The 27,663-nt window shown below is 35.6% G+C and overlaps 3 protein-coding genes across 4 annotated transcripts; 1 reads left to right on the plus strand and 2 right to left on the minus strand.

Annotated features, from left to right (window-relative positions):
• Positions 1–1,280: 1,280 nt before the first annotated feature.
• csdc2a (cold shock domain containing C2, RNA binding a) lies at positions 1,281–4,526 on the minus strand. Of its 2 annotated transcripts, none has more exons than XM_048170649.1 (4): positions 4,293–4,526; positions 3,507–3,696; positions 2,150–2,272; positions 1,281–2,033 (listed from the first exon to the last, which is right to left on the minus strand). In XM_048170649.1, exons 2-4 carry the CDS (start codon positions 3,680–3,682, stop codon positions 1,871–1,873), a joined length of 462 nt encoding a protein of 153 aa, XP_048026606.1. In that variant the 5' UTR covers positions 3,683–3,696; positions 4,293–4,526; the 3' UTR covers positions 1,281–1,870. The 2 variants fall into 2 exon arrangements, with proteins under 2 accessions (XP_048026606.1, XP_048026605.1); XM_048170648.1 differs by having other exon boundaries at positions 3,507–3,716; positions 4,293–4,522.
• Positions 4,527–6,653: 2,127 nt separating this feature from the next.
• Positions 6,654–21,198, minus strand: aco2 (aconitase 2, mitochondrial). Its single transcript, XM_048170470.1, has 17 exons — positions 21,067–21,198; positions 19,786–19,928; positions 19,350–19,608; positions 19,059–19,151; positions 17,783–17,941; positions 17,534–17,684; positions 16,254–16,358; positions 16,079–16,170; positions 15,870–15,975; positions 15,607–15,764; positions 15,432–15,505; positions 14,290–14,401; positions 13,908–14,186; positions 13,643–13,834; positions 13,340–13,472; positions 13,130–13,251; positions 6,654–7,942 (listed from the first exon to the last, which is right to left on the minus strand). The coding sequence occupies exons 1-17, from the start codon at positions 21,157–21,159 to the stop codon at positions 7,808–7,810; spliced, it is 2,406 nt and encodes an 801-aa protein (XP_048026427.1). The 5' UTR covers positions 21,160–21,198; the 3' UTR covers positions 6,654–7,807.
• A 1,053-nt stretch (positions 21,199–22,251) lies between these two features.
• On the plus strand, positions 22,252–26,931 carry phf5a (PHD finger protein 5A). Its single transcript, XM_048171349.1, has 4 exons — positions 22,252–22,430; positions 22,900–22,923; positions 26,338–26,504; positions 26,762–26,931. The coding sequence occupies exons 1-4, from the start codon at positions 22,379–22,381 to the stop codon at positions 26,849–26,851; spliced, it is 333 nt and encodes a 110-aa protein (XP_048027306.1). The 5' UTR covers positions 22,252–22,378; the 3' UTR covers positions 26,852–26,931.
• Positions 26,932–27,663: the final 732 nt, after the last annotated feature.

Genomic DNA, 27,663 nt, shown 5'->3' on the forward strand with positions numbered 1-27,663 from the left:
ATAGTAAAAACCCCACCCCTTGCTTCCCTTCTGCCAATAGATGGCACTACATCACATTGCAACAAATTTATTAAATGGCAATACTTTGACATTTGTAAAAGCCTTACATGGGAACAGTTTTGACCCTGTATAATAGTGTATAATATGTGTATTTAGTATATTATGTATATTTGATATACATACAATAAATACAATGGGAATTTCATTATTTAAAAGTTGAAAATTCAATTATTTATTTAATACATAATATTTTAATATTTACTTTAAAGGGTTAGTTCACCCAAAAATGAAAATTCTGTTGTTAATTACTCACCCTCATGTCGTTCCAACCCCATAAGAACTTCGCTCATCATTGGAACACAAATTAAAATCATTTCCTTTTTCAATGCCCAGAAAGCTACTAAAAACATATTTAAAACAGGTCATGTGACTACAGTGGTTCAATCTTAATATTATAAAGTGACGAGAATACTTTTTGTGGGCCAAAAAACAAAACGAAATAATGACTTTATTCAACAATATCTAGTGATGGGCAATTTCAAAACACTGCTTCATGAAGCTTCAAAGCTTTACAAATCTTTTGGTTCGAATCAGTGTTTCAGAGTGCCAAAATCACATGATTTCGAGGCTTTGTTATGTCATAAGTGTTTTGAAATTTCAATAGTTTGCCTGACTTTGGCAGTTTGATACACACTTCCGAACCACCGATTCAAAACAAAAGATTTGTAAACCTTCGAAGCTTCATGAAGCGGTGTTTTGAAATCACCCATCACTAGAAATTGTTGAATAAAGCCACTATTTTGTTTTTTTTTTGGCGCACAAAAAGAATTATCGTCGCTTCATAATATTAAGGTTGAACCACTGTAGTCACATGAACTGTTTTAAATATGTTTTTAGTAGCTTTCTGGACATTGAAAAAGGAAATGATCTTGCTGTCAATGGAGGCTTCACTGAGCCATTGGATTTTATCAAAAATATCTTAATTTGTGTTCCGAAGATGAACGAAGGTCTTACAGGTGTGGAACGACATGAGGGTGAGTAATTAATGACATCATTTTCATTTTTGGGTGAACTAACCCTTTAATTCCTGATTACGCATTTACTTTTGCAATCTCCAAATTCTCAGAGATAAATGATATCTCTATAAGCATTTTATTTACATAATCTGAGTGGAATTTAAAAATCTTTAGATTTTTTTAAAAATCTGTCCTGGAAAAACTAAAAGTAGAAGAATAATCTCAAAACGAAAACGTACAATATGTGAAAATAGCACTGCATTGAATGATTATGTTATTTCAATTTTATTAGAATTATAATAAAAAGCATTGTTCATGACAAAATTAAATAAGAAATTAATTTAAAATAAAATTTTTGTGATTTGTAGCTTTCTCACAGAAAACTAATACCAGTCCTATCAATTACATTTAAAGAAATTAAAGTTTCCCTTGATGTGCATTAATTTATTTTAGTAAATTAGTTTTACATAAATGACTTGAACATACACAGCACAATGAACTTAAATGCCTCTGTACATAAAATGAAAATAAATACATAATTAAGTACATATAAATGACAAATATTCAAAAAACAAGGGCAACACTGCTGCTTTTTGTGTCACAGTTATGTAATGTTCTGCCAATGCTATATCAAAGCTCAGCTGACTTACATCCCAAACCATTTTCCAAACAGACCTCTGACCAACTTCCTGTTGCTTAATTGCCAGGCTGGAGAAAACAACAGTTGCATAACCCTAATTACTATTCCATCCCTATCCTACTTGCACACAACACCATTTTACACCAGCATGAGAACCTTGAGTTAAATCCATTCCTTTATCTCTTTATTCTTCTGTTGGGCTTGAATGTGTGAGCTAGGAGCTGATAACTTGCCCAGACCAGGTCTCATGCTTCCTTCCGGAAGAAAGGTTGGTGATGACCACCTCAACAGCTTGGAACTTTATGTTCTTGGGAGGAACAGGACACACTTTGTAGGTCACCTCATCCCCCTCCATTGGCACATATTCACCCTCAATACTAGATAAAAAAGAGAATTGTGGTTAAAAAAATATACTTTAAAAATAAATGCTAAACTAAAAGTATTTTTATATTGTATGTTTTTTTTTTTAATTATATTTTTTAATATCACTTACTCTGAAATGTGAACAAATATGTCTTCTCCTCCATGGGAGGGCCGAATGAATCCATGACCTTGTGACCTTGAGAAGTTCTTGCAAATGCCCTTGAAGACGGGTCCAGATTTGGCTCTCACCGATCTGACAAAACACCAGAGTAAAGAAGCTCTAGAATCAACTAACATGATTCCTTTTAGTAAATAAGAAGACGAAAACATCTCTTTATGTTTTGTTGAAATGAACACAATGATATATGGGGCATCAATAATATTTTTTTCAATACATCCATATATTCTCTAAACAATTTTTCAATACAATAATAATTATTTTATATTATTTTATATTTTAGTTCACCCAAAAATGAAAATAATCTCATTTATTACTCACCCTCATGCCGATCCACACCCGTAAGACCTTCGTTAATCTTCGGAGCGCAAATTAAGATATTTAGATATTGTTCATAGCCAGCAATGACATTTCCTCTCTCAAAATCCATTAATGTACTAAAAACATATTTAAATCAGTTCATGTGATTACAGTGGTTCAATATTAATATTATAAAGCGACGAGAATATTTTTGGTGCGCCAAAAAAACAAAATAATGACTTATATAGTGATGATCGATTTCAAAACACTGCTTCATTAAGCTTCGGAGCGTTATGAATCAGCGTGTCGAATCATGATTCGGATCGCGTGTCAAACAGCCAAGCTGCTGAAATCACGTGACTGTGGCGCTCCGAACTGCTGATTCGACACGCTGATTCATTGTGCTCCGAAGCTTCCTGAAGCAGTGTTTTGAAATAGGCCATCACTATATAAGTCATTATTTTGTTTTTTTGGCGCACCAAAAATATTCGTCACTTTATAATATTAATATTGAACCACTGTACTCACATGAACTGATTTAAATATGTTTTTAGTACATTAATGGATCTTGAGAGAGAAAATGTCATTGCTGGCTATGCAGGCCTCTCTGAGCCATCGGATTTCAACAAAAATATCTTAATTTGTGTTCCGAAGATGAATGAAGGTCTTACGGGTGTGGAACGGCATGAGGGTGAGTAATAAATGACATTATTTTCATTTTTGGGTGAACTAACCCTTTAATTGGTCCCAAAATGTATTTTCATCATTTAATTTAATTTATTTATTTGCTTTGAGTTCTTTAAATTGATTAAATTGTTACATGTTTTTCAATCTCTTTGCACTTATCGGTAGACTCAATACTGAAGAACAAAGTACAAAGTATTGGTAAAAATATCTATCAACCACTTTAAACTAAGACAAAATTAAAAAAAATCATTCAAAATTCTTTTTGCATTACCTTTACACAAAGTATATGAAATATTTTTACACTGTTAGCATAGGTACTCACGCTGAATAGGTGCGTGTGCGTTTGGTTGGCAGTGGACTAAGAGGTTCCCCTGTCTGAGGCGGTTTCCTCTCCAAAACATTACTGCCTTCCCTCAGGAAAGGTAATGAAAGTGAGACAGGTGTATGTGGGCAGCGCAGCTTTCGATCAGATGTAGACGTGCTGTCTGAATCAGCCATTGGTGTGAAGTTCACTGCAAATGAGATCAGGCCTCTGTGGTTTGAAAAATGGGTTACATCAGTGAGAAAAATAAATAATATTTGAACTATATATATATATATATATATATATATATATATATATATATATATATATATATATATATGTATAGGTTTCTTTGAAATATCTATCCTGTCTGATTTGATCTGCTTTTACTGTATGTGTTGTATTGTATTCTCTGCACACAATCTCAAATCTGGATGAAGCAGCTGCATCAAGACCACATCAGATCTTGGGGAGACTGTTTCCCACCATCAAACTGTTTCCTTTTCATTGTTTTCCAGTGCACCACTGGTTTCTGCCCTGCAGTCTGAGAAAGGCCAAGCATCTGTGTACCGCAGACTCCATATCAGCCTAATCGACAGTGACTGTGATTAAACTGCGAGTACGTGTGTTTTGCTCTCATATTATCAACCTGAGCTCAACAATGCAGGTTGTTGACAAACGTCGAGGAATTATTCTCAGCTTCTGGAGTGCACAGCATGCGACAACATGAGAGTAAAGGCGTATTCAATCAACGGTAATATATACGGACAGGAAAATACAACAGGATAATGATGAAATTCTTACCGTACTGTACGTTACAATCTGTCGGTTGATGTCTCGAGCGCTGCGGAAACAAATACCTACATAGCTACACTAGAATCCACTATTAAATGCCTGAATGCTGTCATTCGTGGTCCACATATTCGACTCAATGGACCCCTGCGTAGCACACAATAAATGAGGTTACGGGTGGAGAGGGAGGGACACCCCATCAAAATTGAACGCGATGACGCGACGCGACACGACGCGCGAAAACACTACAGTGCAAGCGGCAGAATCCTGACGTCATCCTTCAGTCGTCAAATCAGACGTAACACAGGCGCGTCTTTGTTTTGACGCGTCGCGATGTTGATGTGATGCTTTATATAGGGCGTTATTCATGTTTCTTCTCATAATATTTAAATGTATTATATTTATTCAGTCAACGGTCTTCAAAGACCAATATTTTATAAGACTGAGGGATTAAGAAGAATTTAATCACACATACAGAGGTTTTCAAACTGCCGGTGGCCCGCAAGGGAGTACTAGTGAGTCCGTGGAAATGTTTAGAGAAAAACAGTATAAAAAAAATAGAATATATAAATATAGAATATATATATATATATATATATATATATATATATATAAAGCTAAATTTTAGACTATATATATATATATATATAGTCTAAAATTTAGCTTTGCTCCAGAGACTTTCAGTGGGGTGTACTCATTTTTGCATCACCTTAATTTGAGAAAAACTGAAAAATGTGTAATCTATGTTATATTATTAATCTTACTTTCATGTTATAAGTTAAACAGATGTTATATTAAACTTAGTCTTGTCAACATTTTGGAAATTGTTTTTGTGTATATTGAGATATTGTTTAAAATGTTACTTTTCAAAGGGGGTGTACTCATTTACGCTGAGCACTGTATATACACATATACAGTGGTGGTCAGAATTATTGGCACCCTTGGTAAATATGATCAAAGATGACTATAAAAATAAATCTGCATTGTTTACCCTTTTGATCTTTAATTCATAAAATTAGCAAAAATCTAACCTTTCATTGAAGGAAAAGAACTGAAAGTGGGGGGAAAATCACATTATGAAATAAATGTTTTTCTCCAAAACATGTTGGCCACAATTATTGGCACCCCTAGAATTTTTTATGAGTAAAATATCTCTTAAGTATATTCCCATTTATTTACATTTTTTTAGCACACCAGGGTGATCATGGACATGAAATTGTCCAGCCATGACTTCCTGTTCCACAGGAGTATAAATATGAGGAAAAACAAAGGCCAAATTCCCTTAATCATTCATCACAATGAGAAAAAACAAAGAATATAGTTCTGATGTGTAGCAAATGATTGTCGAGCTTCACAAAATAGAAAATGGCTGTAAGAAAATAGCTAAAACATTGAAAATTCCCATTTCCACTATCAGGGCAATAATTAAGATGTTCAAATCAACTAAAGATGTTACAAATCTGCCTGGAAGAGGATGTGTGTCTAACTCATCCCAATGCACAGTGAGGAAGAAAAGTTTGAGTGGCTAAAGATTTTCCAAGGATCACAGATGGAGAATTAGTTGAGTCTTGGGGTCAGAAAGCCTAAAAAAAAGATCAAACAGCACCTAGATCCCCAAAAGTTGTTCAGGAGGGTTTCAAGGAAAATCCTCTGCTCTCATCCAGAAACAATCTCCAGCATATTCAGTTGTCAGACAAGACTGGAACTTCAAACGGGACCAGCTTCTATGGTCAGATGAAACTAAAAAAAGCTTTTTGGCAGCAAACCCACCAGATGGGTTTGGTGCAAACAGGGATAAAAAGTACCCCGTGCCCACGGTTAAATATACTGCTGGATCCTTAATGTTGTGGGCCTATTTTCCCACTGGAGGTCCTGGACATCTTGTTCATATATACGGCATCATGGATTCTAACAAATACCAACAGATAAAAAAAAAGTCTAAACCTGACCGCTTCTGCTAGAAATCCAATAATGGGCCATGGTTGGATCTTCCACCAAAACCAACACAAAAATGGGTCACTGAGCACAAAATAAAGCTTCTGCCATGGCCATCCCAGTCCCCTGACCTGAGCCCTAAAGAAACTGAGTGGAATGAACTGAAGAGAAGAAACACCAACATGGAGCTGGAATCTGAAAGATCTAGAGAGATTCTGTATGAAGGAATGGTCTCTGATCTCTTGTCAGGTGTTCTCCAAACTCATCAGGCATTATAGAAGAAGACTCAGAGCTGATATCTTAGCAAAAGGAGGTTGCAAAAAGTATTGAATAAAAATATATATATATGCATACACACACACACACACACATAATTATATATATATATATAGCAAAAACAGGTATGTAAGCCTAATACATACAATAACAAAGACCCAATTATTTGAAATGAATTTTATTTTATAGCCCACTGTGACTGATCAGCATTCATTTCCTCAAGAACAAGAAAAAAAGAAAGGAAAATAATGGAGTTATCATCTAGAGGCTGTGTTTTGTGAAGTGTTACGAGCAGCAGTAAAAGTTCATCTGATGAGCACAAACATGTTGACTCAGACAAAGCTAGTAATTTACAACTGGGTACTTTAGTAGTTGCTATAGTCTGCTGGTCAGAGTGATAGATGTCACTGCTTTGACATGGGTACAACTCTGGGTGAAAGAAAAGAAAAACAACCCTACAAAAAAGGGCACTCAAATATACAGAAAAAGTGCTCAAGAGGTTGGAGATCTAATTACTGATCCATTATTCAATAACTGTCATCCAAAACACTTAAGATAATGCACATTCGAGATTCTTTGCAAATGTTCATAAATAAGCATTGTTTAAAACATTAATAGACTTGACCTGGTGTGCATTTAGTACAGACACATTTGATAGATTTTGGTGTTGTGTATGACAAGATCTGTTAAGGTTTGGAGAACAGGCATAGACAAGTCACTCTGACTCACAGTAAGAATAGCTACATGAACAATAACTGGTCAAGTTTCAAGCTTGCACGAATAAGAAAGCCAATTATTATGAGAGGAGAAAAGCAGATGTTCGAATCATGTGAAATAAGATATCATTCCATCAACAGAGCAGACAACAGAACAAAAAATTCACAAGGAGCTCTCATTACAGTTCAGTGTAATATTACAAATAACAGAAATTAATAATCAACAGTTGCCTGAACACCTGCACATATATTTGGATGATTTTATGAATTAAACTCTGGTGTCTCCCACTAACACGTATGTGCTTAGCATCTTTTTTAGGCTAACTTTCTCCATTCTGCAATAAACAGACCCAGCTAAATTTATAAGCATTACAGTTGCTAAACTTAACATCTTTTATCCGCTCTGCAATGTATTATATATATCTTTGAGAAGTTTGTATATTAACATGACTTGTCTATGCAGCACAGTTTTTAAATGTATCGTGTATATTTCAGTTCATAATTACATGAGCATTTAAACCTTTCATACACATACCAATCCTCCTGTTTGATGCATAACCCCTCCCCCTCCCAAATATATATTTTTATGGCCAATCACACTCATTTCTGAAGCTCTTTCATTCTGTTGAGGGCGGAGCCTGCCTTGAACCATTCAATCTGGGTTTCGTTGAAGGTGTGGTTCAACTCAATAGTTTCCGTGCTTCCGTCAATGTGCTTGATGATGGCATTAAGGGGCTAAAAGAAAACAAATTACAAACAATTAATTACAAAAAAAAGAAAAGAAAAGCAAATTTACAGAATTAAATTGCAGATTTACAAAAGACGCTACATTCTGAGACTAGGGGTGGGCGATATGACCAAATTCTTATTTCACGACATGAGAATTGTTATTTCTCAATAACGATGTATAGCACAATATAGATATTTTGTGTTATTTTTAATAACAGAAATGAGGTAAAATAAGAAAAAAAGAAGCAAAATACAAATAATAGCACAAATACAATATAACAAAAATATGAATTAAAGTTTTTCAGGTACAACAGGTTTATTTAACGTAGTTAGAATTAGCACAGAAATTTAATAATCAAATGTAAAAATAAAATATTGCATAGTCTTCACTGTATGAATTAAATATAAATTTGTTCTTATTAAATCTAAAAAATAAAAAAAAGGAAGGAAGTTATTTTCTGTTTTGTTTGATTCACATTAATGACAGTGAGTTTATTAGGCTGCCGTCAATTTAAGACCAAACACACGGATCCGTTATACTGATACACATACGGTTTATACTAGGGGTGTAACGATTCACTCGTTTTCTCGATGCATCGATTACAAATCCTGACGATGCATATGCATCGATCTTGAAACATGTTTTTTGAATCGTGAATCGTTTATTTCGGTCGATAATCGATGTAAAATGCAAAGAATCGGATTAATCGCGATTCTATAGTGTTTCAGTGCTTTAAAATATATAAACATTAAATTACTACATGCGCGAATTGATGGAGACGTTGTGCGCCATCATTCGCCCTCACAGCTCTCTTTCACAGACACGCACGGCTGCACTTAAAGGGATAGTTCACCCAAAAATGAAAATTTGATGTTTATCTGCTTACCCCCAGCGCATCCAATATGTAGGTGTCTTTGTTTCTTCAGTAGAACACAAATGATGATTTTTAACTCCAACCGTTGCTGTCTGTCAGTCAAATAATGCTAGTGGATGGGAACTTCTACTATAAGAGTAAATAAAACTTGCTTAGACAAGTCCAAATTAAACCCTGCAGCTCGTGACGACACATTGATGTCTTAAGACACGAAACGATCGGTTTGTGTGAGAAACCGAACAGTATTTAAATCATTTTTTACCTCTAATACACCACTATGTCCAAAGGCATTCATCACTCGATTCGTTTGGTCTGATCGTGCTCTGACAACAGCAGTGATGTCTCGCTCTCATTGAAGTATATGCGCGAGACATCACTGCCGCTGTCAGAGCGAGAACGAATCGAGTGATGAATGCAGTTGGACATAGTGGTGTATTAGAGGTAAAAAATGATTTAAATACTGTTCGGTTTCTCACACAAACCGATCGTTTCGTGTCTTAAGACATCAACGCGTCGTCACGAGCCGCAGGGTTTAATTTGGATTTGTCTGTCGTGTTTTATTTACTTTTATATTCCAAGTTCCCGCTGACTGGCATTATACCACTGACAGACGGCAGCGGTTGCAGTTAAAAATCATCAATTGTGTTCTACTGAAGAAACAAAGTCACCTACATCTTGGATGCGCTGGGGGTAAGCAGATAAACATCAAATTTTCATTTTTGGGTGAACTATCCCTTTAACCGCCTTTCACTGGATTGCGCTCGCGCTCAGTCCGTAGTCCACGTTTGAGCTCTCCTCAGGACGGCCATTTTTTGCATGGACGGAGCAAACACATAATGTAAGTGTCTAAATGCATACCCACAGTTCACTGAATGATAAATGAAATTATGAACTTAATGTCATTAAACTGAATGTGCGAGGAAACTGCTGAAATAACTACACCATTAACAACACTGACATAAGAGCGCGCGGTTTATCAATCAGATGCGTGTTAAAGTTGCGTTCGTTACTATAGCAACAGTAGAAACCCAGCGCGTTTTCTTTCAGAATCAACATAAGGAAAATGTTCCATATAAAGAGAACAAAGATGGCTTTTATAACTATTCCGTGAAGAAAAGTTATTTTAAGATTAGTTGGGAAAGTGCATGATAGTCTCTCCATGTAAGCATTAGTATTTTTAATGTACCTGGAACAGTTTAATAAGGTTGTGTAGCCTTTAACACTATCCTCCACTATATTTAACATGAACTAGGCCTAAAAAATAGTTTTAAAGCCCTTTTAAAGTTTTGGCTTATGTAAATTTCCACAAATGGCAATTTTTATAGGCTGTTAAAATAAAGTTATGTAGCATCATTGAGAACTAACATGAACTAACATTAAGAATGGACAAAAGGTTTTTTTGTTTGTTTGTTTGTTTGTTTTTGCCCTTACTCTCTGACCTCCTGAAGGCTGCTGTGTAATTCACACCCTGACTAAGACACGTTGAGGGAAGCATTTCAATATCCCTATAAATGCATATTAAAATGCAGAATTGAATCGAATTAAACAAATCGCATCAAATTTTAATGTGAATCGTCTCGAATCGAATCGTTCTGAATTTGCAAAAATCGTTCTTGAATCGAATCGAACACCTATGAATCGTGAATCGAATTGAATCGCTGTCAACCCAAAGATTCACAGCCCTAGTTTATACCCAACTGTTTACTTTCACTTGAGACATAACCAGCTGTTTACATGAATATTTCACATGATGGGCATTTTGACATAATTGCGTGTGTATTCAACCATTCAAGCTGGGGGCTCCAGACTAACACTTGAGAGCAGTGGCGCAGTATTACTGCCCTCCACAGGTCAAAGTTTGAACTAATTGTTATATACTATTGAACTAGCATATTGCATATAACAATTAGTTCAAACTTTGACCTGAGGAGGGCAGTAATACACTTAGCAGCATCTATACTGCTGGAATTCTAATAGAGGAGAAGAAGAAGAGAGCTAGTTCAAGATGAGCATTTAAGGTTAAAACGTATATAATTTTCAATTTTTTTCAGAAAATGAGCACTGGTTTCACTAGATAAGACCCGTATTTCTCATTTGGGATCGTGTTGAACAATTTAAAGCTGCAGTGAAACTAATTTTGACCTTCAATCGTTTGGTGCCCATTGAAGTCTACTATAAGGAGAATAATCCTGGAATGTTTATCAAAAACTTTAATTTCTTTTCGACTGAAGAAAGAAAGACATGGACATCTTGGATGACATGGGGGTGAGTAAATTATCAGGAAAAGTTTATTTAAAAGTGAACTAATCCTTTAAGGAATCAATAAGGGCTTTTCTACCACCATCTAGTGGTAATTTAATGTCTTTAAGTTTTGTTTGCCTAGAAGTGTTAGTTTTCCTTCATCTTTAAACTTTTAGTTTTACAAATCACATTAAAAATAATATTAAAATTGGATAATATTTAGAGCTTTTAAGTGCTGGAAAAATTGTGAAGCACTTTAAAAAAAATCCTTGAAAAATGCTTGAATTTCACTTTCAGAAGTTTGCACGAACCCCGAAATTAATAATGTAAAAGCATTCGAGTATTTCTGCCACAATACCATAGTTTCAGTAAGCGTTACTACATTAAATCCATGGTGATTTGTGGACTGGAGACCCTTAAAGGGTTAGTTCACCCAAAAATGAAATTTCTGTCATTAAGTGCTTATCCTCATGTCATTCCAAGACCTTCGTTCATCTTCAGAACACAAATTAAGATTTTTTTTGATGAAATCCAAGGGTATCTGATCCTCACATAGGCAGCATTGTCATTGCACCTTTTAGTGTCCAGAAAGGTAGTAAAAACATGGTTAAAATAAACGTGACTAAAGTGGTCCAACCTTAATGTTATGAAGCGACGAGAATACTTTTTGTGCGCAAAAAACAAAACAAAAAACGACTTTATTCAACAATTTGAACCGTTGTCATACGTAGTGAACTCAGTGCAGCGCTTTCTTGTTTACGTCCTAACGCTGACTCACTATTGGCTGGATTCTGTGTCAGCATCACATGTATGCGTCGTGCTGCTCACACGTTCAGCTTCGGCCAATAACGAGTAGGCATTTGGACGTAAACAAGGAAGCCTGCACTGAGTTCATTACGTATGACAACAGTTCAAATTGTCGAATAAAGTCATTATTTTGGTTTTGTTTTTGCGCACAAAAATATTCTCGTCGCTTCATAACATTAAGGTTGAACCACTGTAGTCACTATTTTAACCATGTTTTCAACTACCTTTCTGGACGTCAAAAGGTGCAATGACAATGCTGCTTATGTGTGGATCAGATACCCTCAGATTTCATCAAAAATATCTTAATTTGTGTTCCGAAGACGAATGAAGGTCTTATGGGTTTGGAACGAAATAAGGGTGAGTCATTAATAACAGAAATTTCATTTTTGGGTGAACTAACCCTTTAACTTGTTCGTGGCACAGTGTTTCTCCTGGTTTCCACGTCAGCGCTGTTTGATCTGATATGGTCTAAAGCAGAGAATTCTGTGAATCTGAATGCTTCCCACTAGATCTCACAGCGATGTTATTAATTTTGAGGCTAATTCAAATGCTTTTCTTACTGGATCTCCCAACGGTGTGTAGTAAGCAGTGTCACGTGATTGAGATCGGCTCACGCTGTGCTGTATATTATTGCTCAGTACTGATAAACGGTCCACGCTGCACAGCTCAAATGAGTAGTGCGGTTTCGTTTCACTATCGTTTAGTTTGCCTTTTAATGTTTCTTATATGAAACAGAAATGGTAGCTCTTATAAGTTGTGCAATGTGGTGGTGGCCACCTTTTTTTCTTTTTAGTTAGAGGTCGCACTGGCAGAAAAAAAGGTTGCAAAATGGGACCATTTAGTCGCAGTCTGGAGCCCTGTGCATGACAGTCAGCGTGTGTGAGTTCTTTTTCATTGCTTATTTTGCTTAGGGCTCTTAACATCGAGCACGTCCCAAATTCGCAATCGCACTCAGAGAGGCAGCTTTCTGTGAGCACACTTTGGCAGTGTGCCAGTCAGCTCGAGCATCACACCAAGATCCTTTTCAGGATATATTGCGCTTATAACTCTTTTAACATCAAGCACGTCCTGCTCTTTATAATCTCATTCATGCATTTCATTACTCTGAAGTGTCAACATTGCTACATATTCACATTTCGCAATATAGCAAAATCTCTTTTTATACCGTGATAACTATATATATCGTCATACCACCCAGCCCTACCTGAAACTAACACAAACAGGGAAAGATTTATATAAACTAGAATCTGTTTAACAGAATAGGTCTTACCTTTCCAGGGGCAAAGCTCTTAAGCCCTACAATGGAGATTTTATCATCTGGGCGGATTTTGTCATAATCAGCAGGATTGGCGAAGGTGAGGGGCAGCAGGCCCTGTTTCTTTAAGTTAGTTTCTGTTGACAGTCATGATAGATTAATTAAAATCAACTGCTAAATGAGAAGCTTGGCTTCAAACAGGTGTTTGCATTCAAATTCACTTACCGTGGATTCTAGCAAAGCTCTTCACAATGATGGCCCTCCCTCCTAGATGTCTGGGCTCCAGAGCCGCATGCTCTCTGCTGGAACCCTCACCGTAGTTCTCATCTCCTACAACTACCCATGAAATATTGTGCTTCTGCAAGAGGGAAATTACAGAACATCCAGAAATCCTTATGAATACAAATGCTAAGGAAGAAAACATAATGACAAATATATATATATATATATATATATATATATATATATATATATATATATATATATATATATATATATATATATATATATATATAAAACAGCTCTTACTTTGTAATAGCGGGCAACATCAGGGACACCACCAAACTCTCCAGTCAGAAGGTTGCGGATTTTATTGACGGCATCGTTCTCAATATTAACGGCACCAATGAGAAGGTTATTGGAAATGTTATCGAGGTGGCCACGGAACTTCAGCCAGGGTCCGGCAGCGCTGATGTGGTCAGTGGTGCACTTTCCTTTCACCTGAAAAAAGGAGTTATATTGTTCAGAGTGATATTGAAATCCAGAATTTCAAACTTTCATGATTAAAACTTACCTTGATGAGCACTTGGAGGTCCTCAAGGTCTTTTCCACTCCATCTGTCGAAGGGCTCAAGCAGCTGCAGGCGGTTGCTCTGAGGGTTAACATCTACTTTCAGACCAGACCCATCAGGTGGTGGGTGCTGGTAGGTGTCCTGACCTGGATCGAAATCAAGAGTAGGAAGCTCATCTCCTGTGGGCGGCACCAGTTTAAACTTCTCTCCATTGGGGGCTGTGAGAAAGTCAGTCTCAGGGTTGAACTTCAGTGTGCCTGCAATGGCAAGGGCTGTGACAATCTGCAAGACAACAAATTACATGAAAAAGGGAAAGAATACAGGGAGAAAAAACAAACAAGCAAGCAAACAAACAAAAAAATAAAACAGGTCAACTGCAAAATACCTCTGGTGAGGTGACAAAAGCATGAGTGGCAGGGTTAGCATCATTTCTGGCTGTGAAGTTTCTGTTGAATGATGTAACAATGGTGTTTTTTTCTCCCTTCTTAACGTCACGTCTGCAAGAAAGATTTTATTGGTTTATGATATGGCTTTATTACACGGCTTTATTACACAGCTTTATTACACAGTTCTTTGAATTACTTGGTTCTGATTGGTCAATCGTGGAATTAAGGTCAAATATTTTTGTATGATGATGCTAAATTATGACCGTTGTGCCAGGCACCTGATTTTGCTAGTTTCATATCTCTCATATGACTCAGAGCTCTCCCTCTTCTCACATAATACAATGAATCAACTGAAATCAATTTCATACCCATTATTTTAGCAAGTAACCCTGTATTAACTGGAAAAATGTACAGTCATTGACCATTTTTGCTAAATAAACAGATAAAAGACTCACCCCTATTATGATTTATAGCTGGCTAGCTGTACATGTTCTTAGATATTACTTTGTTTGTCATTTTATATTCACACACACAAACTTTGGGTCAGAAGGTTTATTTAGTTTTTTTTACTTTTGGTCAGCAAGAATGCTTTAAAATGATCAGTGAAAAATGTATAATGTTAAAAAGAGATGGCACAAAAGACTATTTCAAATAAAAGTTGTTCTTTTGAACTTTCTATTCATCAAAGTATCACGGTTTCCATGAAAATATATAGAAGCACAACTGTTTTCAAAATTAATAATAAAAAAATGTTCATTAAGCAACAAATCAGCATATTAGAATGATTGCTGAAGGATCATGGGACACTTAAGACTGGAGCAATAGCTGCTGGAAATGAAATGGAAATGAATCAGCTTGGCTATCACAGGAATAAGATTAATTTTAAAATGTATTGAAATTGAAATCAAAGTAATTGACAACCGGTCATGAATTTTTAGAAAATAATGCACACCCAAGGTTGTAATGCAGCCATGATTTTAAGATTGGTTCATCAACCAATCAGAATCAAGCATTCAACACTCCTGTAGTATTGTATTATTATATTTTACAATATTATATACCCCAATCTTTTGAGCGGTAGTGTACAAAAAGAAAATCTGCAATGTTAAATTAAAACTAGAATTGAAGACAAATACATTACCTGTCCCACTGACCAATGCAGGGCCCACAGGCATTAGCCAGGACAACTCCACCAACATCCCTCAACACTTTAGCCTGCAAGTAAAGACATGCTCAATTGTACGACTAAATACTACACACAACCAATGAAGACATTTCAAATAATAAAATCCCAGGGCTCTTCAACTCAGACTCACATAGCCATCTCTCTCAATTGTGGCACGAATCTGCTCAGACCCAGGGGTGACTGTGAACTGGGCTTTGCATTTGAGTCCTTTGTCGAGTGCTTGTTTGGCCAGGGAGGCAGCTCTGCCCATGTCCTCATAACTGGAGTTGGTGCAGCTTCCAATCAGACCTGTAATGTTCAGCCACAGAGAGTGTGTGTGACAGGGATCCATTTTAGTGAACTATAAAAGTCTATTTATGACCATTAAAATGGAGCAGACTCTAAATCACTGACCAACTTTAACCTCCAGGGGCCAGCCATTCTTCTCAGCGACAGACCCGATGTCTGAAACAGGGTGGGCCAGGTCAGGAGTAAATGGGCCATTGATGTGAGGCTTCAGCTGTAACGGAGTATTATAAAACATGTTGGAGTGCATTAATTATTAACACTTTACTGTAACTAAGATACATTCAACTTACTTACCTTAAATGACCTGCTCTTACCTCACTTAGATTAATTTCGATCAGTTGGTCGTAATGACAACCGGAGTCAGGTACCAGCAGATCTTGGTTGTCATCTGCTAGAATAGCTATTTCTGTGAGGGAAAAGTGGCATGAGAGGCCGAACTTTTGAGGAAGCAGTTGAATTATCTATTAATGAAAGATTACAGCTGCTTACCTCCACGACCGGTCTTCTCCAAATACGTCTTCATACGGTGGTTGTAAGGGAACACAGAGGTGGTGGCTCCAATTTCAGCACCCATATTACAGATGGTGGCCATTCCTGATTAGAAAAACCAAAAGCATATTCATTTTTTACCATGACTGACATAATACCCATGTTACAACTGCACGAAAAGTGTACCGCCTTATGCCACAAACACCATACACTATACCTGATTTTGAGCTTGCCGGCAGTTAATAGAGATCGCCGACAAAAACCCAAAATTAACCCAAGGCAATTAAATATCTAGACCTAGGTAAATACCTAGAACTTCTGTAATTAAAGCTCTGTAGTGTGAAATGTTTTTGTGACAAGACAGAAACTAGAAGCATCCATATTGGACTTGGTGCGTTTCACAGATTTACAAGTGATTTTATTCCCATCTGTATTCTACGCAGCACCTAAAGGGACATAATGAAGGAAAAAATTAGATGTTTTGCCATATTGCCATATTTTTTCCATCACCATGTAGCTTTAGGGGCTCCGTAGTATTCAGCGTGCCTGTTTTTCTTCACTTAACCTATAAAAATTACGACGCAAATTACATACTAAATTACATGTCAGCTAACTGCCATTCGCTAATTGGCATCCTCTGAAAAATCTAATTCCATCTGGACAATAATTTCTTCATTATGACCTTCGTTTGAACACCATAACTAAAGCTAAATTTATCACGGCACACCCTGGTGAACTATAATTATGTATTTAGATCCTTCCATTTTGGATACAGACTTTCAGCTCAAAGTAACAGTTGAAACAAATTAAGGAAGGAAAGTTAAATCCCAAAACTGCTCAAAATGGTTACTGTAATAGAAGCTACAGGTATGATCCCTAACTTAACTACCTTGTAATTAATAAATTAAGTTGTTGATGCTGATACGAATGATTATATATGAAATGACACAATGTTATATATAAAACGGAGCAGTCGTGGCCTAATGGTTAGAGAGACTGGTAACCCGAAAGTTGTGGGTTTGATTCTCAATACTGGCAGGAAATGACTGAGGTGCCCTTGAGCAAGGCACCTAACCCTCAATCACTCCCCGGGGGCAGCCTCACTACTCACTAATCCTAATGTGTGTGCACTAACTTGGATGGGTTAAATGCAGAGGGCAAATTCCGAGTATGGGTTTCCACTTCACTTTCACTTGAAATGTCCAACATTAATAATTGTATCTCAAACATTCTTTAGAAAATTAATCCAGTCCAAATGTTGCTTAAGCTTAAGTTTTCACCTGTGCAGGAGATAGAGTCTACACCAGGGCCGTGGTACTCCACAATGGCACCAGTGCCACCCTTCACTGTCAAAATTCCAGCAACTTTAAGGATGACATCTTTTGGTGAGGTCCAGCCAGATAATGTGCCTGTTAGTTTCACACCGATGACCTGGAAAAGCAGATATACCCTGTAAATAAACCCTTCCAGTTGCCCAATGTTAGACAGCAAGTGTTCAGTTAAATGGAAACGTGGCAACAGCAGCTTACATTTGGGCACTTCAGCTCCCAGGGGATGCCTGCCATGACATCAACAGCATCAGCTCCACCAACTCCAATGCAGATGCAGCCAAGACCACCACCGTTAGGGGTGTGAGAGTCTGTACCAATCAACATGACTCCAGGGTACGCATAGTTCTCCAAGATAATCTTTATTTAAAAAAAAAAAGAAGAAAAAAAAAAGAAGATTCATATGGTTTGCAGGCCTGTGATCAGCTAAGAACAAAAAAGGAGGAATATGACTTCTGGGGGACCTTAAAGCATTTATTTTTTATTGATAAAATAATTTAAATGAATTAGTAAACATCAAGGTAATTGACACGTTTTCCTCTGATTTACACAATTCACATGGGCCATACTTCAGGTCGGAAAACACAGAATGTATAAATATGGCAAAATCACATCCTTGAGTCTTTATGAACATTAAGTATTAATTTTAATGAAGAAATTATGTGAACATCTTATAGGTTAATTGTAATTTATTTTATTAGAATATAAAATAATGTAATATTATTTTACATTAAGTTACATTATATTATATTATATTATATTATGTTATATATTATATTAAGCAATAAGGTACAAGAGGCTGTGACTTATTTACGATACAGCACTAGCCTCGAGTACCTTATTGCTTTTGTAAAACGGTTACCACACAATACAAATATTAAAGCCAAAAATGTGTAACAATGCAACTTTCACGAAGTAAATTTACTAAAAGCCTTCCTTCCACCGGAAAAAATAGTCCCCAACCGTGAGCAGCAACAGAAGTTACATTATTACACCATTAGATGGCAGCAAAGACTGACTTTATGAGTGTATCAGTCAGTAGCGAAGACTTTTACTTTGAAAAAACTGAATTGTTGTTTTAAATTGTTTTATTATGAACATAAGACTGACCTGAAGGAAAATGCTAAATCTGAATGGAGGTAATAAACTCGCTCAATCGATCTCTTTCTCACAATACTCTTCTACATAATACAGTAAGCTTCAATGAACAATATCAATTGAGAACATATGGTTTACACTGCTAAGAGTGGTTGCTAAGGGTGTTGTGTAGTGATACACAGAATCGTTGGTTGATGCAGTCATAGCCGTGTTTTATCATGAATTAAACAGCTATTGACCAACTAGAATCAAGGACAGGAACTAACCATTTTATAAATTATACTATATTATATTATATTATATATGCATTATAAAAGGATCAACCACCTAAAAAAAGCCATACTGGTTAACAACTAGTCAGTTTTTTTTTCTCCAGTACCTGATGGATGATCCCAGAGCCAGGTTTCCAAAAGCCAACACCATATTTAGCTCCAGCACTAGCAAGGAAACTGTAAACCTCTTGATTCACTTCCTGGTTTGCAGCAGGGAAAAGCAATCGAAACAATGCAATAATGAAATAAAGGAATAAAATCAGTGAACAATAAAAGTGACTTTTGTTCATACAGTACAAACATCATCTTTAAGCTAAATTTTTACCTTAGTCAGGCATATCCAGAACAATCATATGCATGGTACTCTTTCAACAACATCCCTATATGGCATCATTCACCTTTGCCCTCTGTAGATCTTGGGCTCCTCCGGTCTGGGCCTCGATAAGATGGTCACAATGGATGGTGGATGGCACTGCCACTCTTGGGAGTCCACTGCTGATGAACTGCAGCATGGCCATCTGTGCTGTTGCATCTTGCATAGCAACTCGATCGGGTCGCAGGCGCAAGTATGTGCGTCCTCGAGCGATTTCCTGTCCAGCCGGGTCATCCAGATGGCCATAGACAATCTTCTCTGACAGGGTGAGTGGCCGATTGAGTCTGGAAGATGCGATTTCATACGTAAACAACATGTAGGACAATATTTTTTTTTTTTTAACTAACCAAAAAAAAAAACTTCTGTAAAAGTAAAAAATAGCCACCGAGTCACCCTATTAACAGATAAAAAAGGGCAGAAGCAAATAAAATTGAGTGCAAAACACTGTAATGCTGTCTGACCTTTTGCGCACAATGTCAATATTTGAGCGAAGCTTGTCATAGTTGACGTAAGAACTTGGCTCAAAGCGGCTCATGGACACCTGAGCCTTGGCGTTGAGAGCTGCCGCCACATGAAAGCGCCGGGCACCCTGACCCAGAGCGAGCTGGAGTAAACAAACAGACAATCAGTACACAAAGAGCTGGAACACAAACTCAGAAATCAACTAGTTTATAAACAAGGTTACAACATCTTTGACCCATTATTTTTCTATGACTTCCAGATAATTCTCTCCTAAAAAGAACATTTAGGTGGATTAAATCCTTTTGAGAACATTGTAAATAATATTAATAATATATATATATATATATATATATATATATATATATATATATATATATATATATATATATTTTTTTTTTTTTTTTAATTATTATTTATTTATTTATTATGTATACATATAAAAATACATTTGACATACAAAACAAATAAATAAATATATCTTACATCTATTTAAATAAATAGTACATCTATCTAGTCAATCTTGACCACAACATATTGTCATACTGGTTGATGACAATGATAAAACCAATGACAGCATCAAGGTTATCTCTGAGGTATATGTTTTCAACCTCATGTGGACACGAACATGTTATTAGATTGCTCAGACTGCCTACATATACGTTTTCAGGCTCATATTATTAATGTCAACATTTGTATAGATTACCAGAGTATTGTATTTTTGAAATCACAGCTGCTCACTTCGCTCAATGTGATCAAACCTCAGGTGTGAGGCTATGCCAATTTAAAAAAAAATACATATAATAAAGCTAGATAGATCAAATGTAATGTTTGGTTTAGAGGATATGGCGTTGTTATGTAAAGCAGCGGAGTTACTGGTTAATCTACACTGACAGCGCCGTTATCCTCACTGTGCTGTTTTAACCTTGTGTTCACCTTGCGACTAAAACCAAACAGTCAGACATGAAAAATACGCAATAGTCGAATCAATAAAATAGCTGTGAGTGTTTCTGGTGTCGTGCTTTGGTTGTCTTGTATCAAACAGCTGGAAATAAAGAATATACGCCATCAGCGCGGCGCGGCAGCACAAACGCGTCTGCTATGACATCCTTGGCCACAATGACCTGTGAGCTCTTCATGAGCAGATTTCAGCACGAAAAGATTCAGATTACTCATTGCGTGCACCTCAAACTATCAATTACAGCTATGGGATGGCATTTATAAATGAATTAACAAATCTAAACCATGCGTGTTGACAATATAAAATATAGATTTTCATGTACCTGAAGCCGGGCGACGGTTAAGCAGTAGGTTGCCATTTTGTTCACTGACAAAGATGTGACGCTAGAATATGACGTACGGGTATAAGAACTCATTGTCTTGGAAGGATGTTGAAATATTTGGATCTAATTGTATTTCGTTTTAAAAGACCAACTATTTAAGATGCATATATTTTTTCCTCATTAATTATTACTACAAAAAACATGTCAACAAACAAGGGAGAATGAAAATAATGACACATTTTAGTAATAACTTGTCCAGGTGTTCATCTTTTAGGACCTTGTCCAAAATTAAACAAACATTTCTAACAATATTTCCTAAACCCGTGATCCATCTACAAACATTACAATATTCAAACATTTATTTAAAAAGATTAAAATATAAAAAGCCAAACATAGATTCATCATTTTTAGATGAACAAAAAAAAAAAAAATTATTATTAATTATTAATTTCAACATTTGGTAATACATTTTTTAAATAAATTGTTGTATCTGATAATATTCTATTATTTAATTGGACCATGAACTAGCCTTAACAATGAACAGTTGTATTTTTTATTAACTAACGTTAACAAAGATTGAATAAATAATAAAAACAAACGTACTGTACGTTAGTTAACGTTAATTTTAACTAATGGGACCTTATTGTAAAGTCTTACCATATTTTACATTAGGAGTAGGTCTATTGTTCCTATTCTTGATTCATTTAAGAGACTTTATTAAAAAGACAAGCTCGTTAAGTGAAAAATATTCAGCATATGTTGATTTGTTAACTACAAATTACAAAATTAGCATTACACTTAGAATATTTTTCACAGACAAAAAACAATGTGGACTCTGTCCAGAGATTTTATATAATTTGATAATCATATAATGACATTTGTAATTTTACAGAAAGAACATTCTTTTCCAGCCATCTGCAAACATAGAAATCAAATATGTGTTGGGTGGCTTGTGTAAAATATTCACCTGAATTTCTCCTGTTTTATTTGAAACGCAGAATTCATGTTTTTCCAGCATAAAATGCCAATAAAATAAAATGTCGCCTTTTTCGGATAAGTTTCTTCTGATATCTTTATTATTTAGTAAACATTTGGTCGAAAATGTGCTTGCCTTTGTTTATTTTTTGTCAGCTCTATTCTCTACCCAACTACATGGCATATTTGTCACCTTTGGTCGTGTTGGATTGTGTCCAGTAGGTGGCAGTAAGTTGCTGCGCAGCCTTCAATCCGAAAAAACAGAAGAAGGAAGTTCGAAGTTCATCGCTGCATCGCCGCTAGTATATCGCTAGCTGGCTGCGTTTGTTCTTTTATAATGGCAAAACATCATCCAGATTTGATATTTTGCAGGAAACAGGCTGGAGTCGGTAATGCTTTCTATTTATTAGATCTAGGTTTTGTCAAAAGTGTTTAATACATAAGACTAATTCTTATTTAATATATTTAACGTACAAATGCATGGCTAACAAGGCAGTGAATGCTCGCAAGAGCTAAAATCAGATGAATGAAGTGTCTAATTAAAATTAAAGTGGTAGGTGATTAAATTATTTATTTAGGCAACTGTTAATATATATCCCTGACTAAGTTACTTTTGTTAGTTACCCGTTAACGGCTTAAACCAGATATTTATTCTGAGAAAAACCTGGTTAAGCATTGTAGCAACAGATGCAAAGGTGCGTTACTTTGTCGTTTGTTCAGTAGCTGGAGGGCAGTATTGTCATAATCTCTTTTCTTTCTTTTTTTGTGACATTACCTTTTGCTGTTTTGTTCATTAGCATGGTTTCATTTTTAGTGTAAAGTGCATTGTATCTAATTTTCTTTTTCTTTTCTTTGCAGCCATTGGAAGACTGTGTGAAAAATGTAAGTTTTTGGACTTTATCGTATTATATTCGAGGCTTTAACAGTGTGACATCTGAACCTTTCATTTTTCTTTAATTTCAAAGTGTTTCTTCTCATTTTATATTTTTAATATTGAAAAAAAAAATTACATTTGATTTACAGATGTTTAGTTAAAGGAAAATTAATCACTTTTTATGTGCATACTAAATAAATACTCTCCAACAGTAGCAAAATATTCATTTTTTATTTTTATAGAGAAATTGATTGTTAACAATGACACAAACATTTCAAGATAAAGCTACCATGAGCTCCAAGTGATTGATATATGCCACAATGGTAGAAGTATGGCTGCTCAATTATGACAAAAATCATAATCAAATAATTTAACACACTTATAAGTGGGAGAGGGAGGTATGACCCAAACCTTATATATGTAATTTAACCGTAAGTTATTGCGATTATGTAATCAAGTGTATTTTGCTGGAAATAAGGTTGCTATGATATCAAAGTTTCAGATACCTGCACAATTTCACAATTCTCGATACCAGTCGTTTTATTGATTTCAGTACCACAGCAGAATACTAGGCTAAATAATGTAAGTAAAAAATGTCCTCAATTATTGCATACATGCATGTCATGTGACCGTGACCGTGACCAACATCAGAGAACCGTGAACTTCATTTTATTATTTAAAGGTGCCCTTGAATGAAAAATTGAATTTATCTTGGCATAGTTAAATAACAAGTGTTCAGTACATGGAAATGATATACAGTGAGTCTCAAACTCCATTGTTTCCTCCTTCTTATATAAATCTCATTTGTTTAAAAGACCTCCGAAGAACAGGCAAATCTCAACATAACACCGACTGTTACGTAACAGTCGGGGTGTACGCCCCAATATTTGCATATGCCAGCCCACGTTTCCAACATTATAAAAGGCATTAGACAAGGGCAGCCAGTATTAACGTCTGGATGTGCACAACCAAATCATCAGACTAGGTAAGCAAGCAAGAACAATAGTGAAAAATGGCAGATGGAGCAATAATAACTGACATGATCCATGATAACATGATATTTTTAGTGATATTTGTAAACTGTCTTTCTAAATGTTTCGTCAGCATGTTGCTAATGTACTGTTAAATGTGGTTAAAGTTACCATCGGTTATTACTGTATTCACGGAGACAAGAGAGCCGTCGCTATTTTCATTTTTAAACACTTGCATAATAATGTCTGTATAATGCATAAACACAACTTCATTCTTTATAAATCTCTCCAACAGTGTAGCATTAGCCGTTAGCCACGGAGCACTATCAAACTCGTTCAAAATCAGAAGGAAACAATATAACAGTATACAATACTCACATAATCCGACGCATGCATGCCGCATGCATGACGAACACTTTGTAAAGATCCATTTTGAGGGTTATATTAGCTGTGTAAACTTTAAGGCACTGTTTAAGGCAAGCGCAAGCTCTGTGGGCGGAGAGCACGGGATTTAAAGGGGCCGCAGCATAAAATCGGCGTGTTTATAATGATGCCCCAAAATAGGCAGTTAAAAAAATTAATAAAAAAAAAATCTATGGGGTATTTTGAGCTGCAACTTCACAGACACATTCAGGGGACACCTTAGACTTATATTACATCTTTTAAAAACATAATCTAGGGCACCTTTAATGTTATTGTTATTATTATTGACTTAATTTTATTATTGACCTAACTTGACTTAAAATCTGAGAGAGTTATTCAAGTAAAAAGGTTCAGCTGACAAAAAAGTCGGGGAATTTTGAAATGAGAATTTGTACATTTTAATGTGTTTGATGGACAAAAGCCTTCCAGAGACAGTAATACATGCTTAAATGACTCACTGAGTGATAATTCAAATAATTAATGTGTTCGTCAGGAGTTGATTAGATGTGTTCAAAAAATACATCTGAAAAGTGAAATGATTTCTGTGAATCCAGTGATTAAATGCTGTGTGGGTCTCAGCTTTCTCATGACTAGTGGTTGGTCTGTGTGTGCAATTCCACCTTCTTAATGTATATAAGCAGTAGGCTTTTTAGAAAGGAAAATTTAAAAGATAAAGATAATTTACTGCCATTATGAAAACAACTTGTAATCATGTAATCAATAATGTAACTGCAGTATTTTAAAACAATTTAATGTAATTAATTAATTTTTGGAATCTGATTACATAATTCAGATTACATGCAATCAGTTACTACTACCCAGCACTTACAGTCAGCAATACAATAAAAAGAAAGAAAATTACATACAATAGGAAAAATACTATAGAAAAAAATATAAAAATGAAACAATAGTCTTTGCTGTTTGAATTAAACTTGCTTTGATTCTTATTAAAGCTTCAAATGCAGCAGGTATATTAAAGAGTTAGTTCACCCAAAAATGAAAATAATGTCATTTATTACTCATGCCGTTCCACACCCGTAAGACCTTCATTCATCTTCGGAACACAAATTAAGATATTTTTGTTGAAATCCGATGGCTCAGTGAGGCCTGTATAGCCAGCAATGATATTTCCTCTCACAAGATCCATAAAGGTACTAAAAACATATTTAAATCAGTTAATGTGAGTTCAGTGGTTCAATATTAATATTATAAAGCGATTAGAATGCTTTTTGTGTGCCCAAAAAAACAAAATAATGACTTTTCAACAATATCTAGTGATGGCCGATTTTCAAAACACTGCTTCAGAGCATTATGAATTGAATCAGAATCGGTTCGGAGCGCCAAAGTCGCGTGATTTCAGCAGCTGTTTGATAGGAGATCCGAATCACTATTTCGATTCGTAAAGCTCCGAAGCAGTGTTTTGAAATCGGCCATCACTAGATATTGTTGAAAAGTTATTTTGTTTTTTTTGGCGCACAAAATGTATTCTCGTCAATTTATAATATTGAGGTAGAACCACTGAACTCACATGAACTGTTTTAAATATGTTTTTAGTACCTTTATGGATCTTGAGAGGTTGAGTGACATTGCTGTCTATAGAGGCCTCACTGAGCCATCGGATTTAATCAAAAATATCTTAATTTGTATTCTGAAGATGAACGAAGGTCTTACAGGTGTGGAACGACATGAGAGTGAGTAATTAATGACATTATTTTTGGGTGAACTAACCCTTTAAGCTGCTGTCACTTTAAGGTCTAATAGACGCATTGTTTTCTCACAACTATTTGTTCTCTTAAGACATAACCTGCTGCGTTTAAGTGAATCCTTGCCAAGCTTGGTATTTTGACATTTTATGTGTGTATTTGACTGTTTAGGCACACACTTGAAGCTCAAAGTATATCTTACTTTGCTGTGTGTTAGGCTTCGTCTTGGAGTGTGCGCACAGAAAGCAAGTTCTGTGTGATCAGGATGGTACTGCTACAATGTTATGCTCTAACTCAACAAATGTCTGTTTCTTTTCTTTTTAAGGTGATGGCAAATGCGTTATCTGTGACTCTTATGTCAGGCCTTGCACACTAGTTCGTATTTGTGACGAATGCAACTATGGGTCTTACCAAGGGCGCTGTGTCATCTGTGGAGGTCCTGGAGTTTCTGATGCCTATTACTGCAAAGAGTGCACCATCCAGGAGAAAGACGTGAGTAAATCTGCTGTTCATTCGACTCTGCTTAAGAGTGGTTTGCCTGACTGATGCTAAATCTAAATCTATATTGCCCAGAATCAGGGATGTGTAATCATATTTCCCTTTCTTCAGTACTTGGGTAATCTGCTTAATCTCATATTGAATAAAATGTCAAATGTAATTATGACGTGATTGGTTTTGGTTGCATGCTTTTTATTATGTTACTATAAGTTTCTGAAGAACTGTCGGTTTTTAATTGTTTGTTTTAACAGAGGGACGGCTGCCCCAAGATCGTGAACCTCGGCAGCTCGAAAACTGACCTTTTCTATGAGAGAAAAAAATACGGCTTCAAGAAGAGGTGAAGAAACGGGGATTTTGTTTGTCGCAGTTTTCCTGTACAAGAGTTTTTCATTTTGTTGATACAATAAAAAGATTTTTTTTTAATGTTGTGATGTTGATTATTCTGTTCTGTTTGATTTGGTACTTAAAATACATTTACAGACTTCTAATATTTTCCTAGCTATTAACACTTAATTTTTTATTATTAAATGATTAGACGATTGCGTTGAGTATTTTATCTCCCTCATCTTTTTAAATGAGCAGCTGGATGTAGTACATGCATTTCAAAATAAGGGTCCTGGTTTATTTCAAACATTTATAATTAAAAGTCCAGCATTATGCCATTTTTTTTTTTTTTCCCTGTGTGTTATTGGTATTTTGGTTACAAAATAAACTGATTTAATAATTTAATTAAATGTACACTCTTGTGGCTTTTCTCTGGGCCACCCTGTCACAGGAATGGAAGAATAAGAACAAAATGTAACGTGTTCTATAGATATAACTTTTAATTTCAATTATGTATTAGGGAACCTTATTGTAAAGTGCTACCATAAAATAAATTTATATATAAAATTAATTTTATGGAAGCACTTTACAATAACGTTCCCTAATACATAATTGAAATCAAAAGTTTTATCCGTTAATATTATTTAATGGACCTGAGCTAACATAAACGAACAATGAATGTTAAATAAGACTCAATACTGTAACACATGTTTAAGTTACTCTTTTAGTTCATTAAATAACTAAAGTTAAGAAATGGGAACCTTCTGTGGAAGTGTTACACCGCACGCAGCAGTTGTCGCGTCGAGCGTTTGAAGTACGCCAGAAACAG

This window comes from Megalobrama amblycephala, linkage group LG20, assembly GCF_018812025.1.
Source record: "Megalobrama amblycephala isolate DHTTF-2021 linkage group LG20, ASM1881202v1, whole genome shotgun sequence".
Classification (NCBI taxonomy): Eukaryota; Metazoa; Chordata; class Actinopteri; order Cypriniformes; family Xenocyprididae; genus Megalobrama; species Megalobrama amblycephala.

Bases quoted from the DNA above. Each gene is read 5' to 3' on its own strand.
- csdc2a (XM_048170649.1), bottom strand. From the start codon at position 3,682: ATGGCTGATTCAGACAGCACGTCTACATCTGATCGAAAGCTGCGCTGC. The intron at 2,273-3,506 runs GTGAGTACCTAT...GTGTTTTGTCAG, and splicing joins CGCACACGCACCTATTCAGC to ATCGGTGAGAGCCAAATCTG. The intron at 2,034-2,149 runs GTAAGTGATATT...TTTTTTATCTAG, and splicing joins ATATTTGTTCACATTTCAGA to TATTGAGGGTGAATATGTGC.
- phf5a (XM_048171349.1), top strand. From the start codon at position 22,379: ATGGCAAAACATCATCCAGATTTGATATTTTGCAGGAAACAGGCTGGA. The intron at 22,431-22,899 runs GTAATGCTTTCT...TTTTCTTTGCAG, and splicing joins CAGGAAACAGGCTGGAGTCG to CCATTGGAAGACTGTGTGAA. The intron at 26,505-26,761 runs GTGAGTAAATCT...TTGTTTTAACAG, and splicing joins GCACCATCCAGGAGAAAGAC to AGGGACGGCTGCCCCAAGAT.
- aco2 (XM_048170470.1), bottom strand. From the start codon at position 21,159: ATGAGTTCTTATACCCGTACGTCATATTCTAGCGTCACATCTTTGTCA. The intron at 16,171-16,253 runs GTAAGCAGCTGT...TTTCCCTCACAG, and splicing joins GGAGAAGACCGGTCGTGGAG to AAATAGCTATTCTAGCAGAT. The intron at 15,976-16,078 runs GTAAGAGCAGGT...ACTCCGTTACAG, and splicing joins TCGAAATTAATCTAAGTGAG to CTGAAGCCTCACATCAATGG.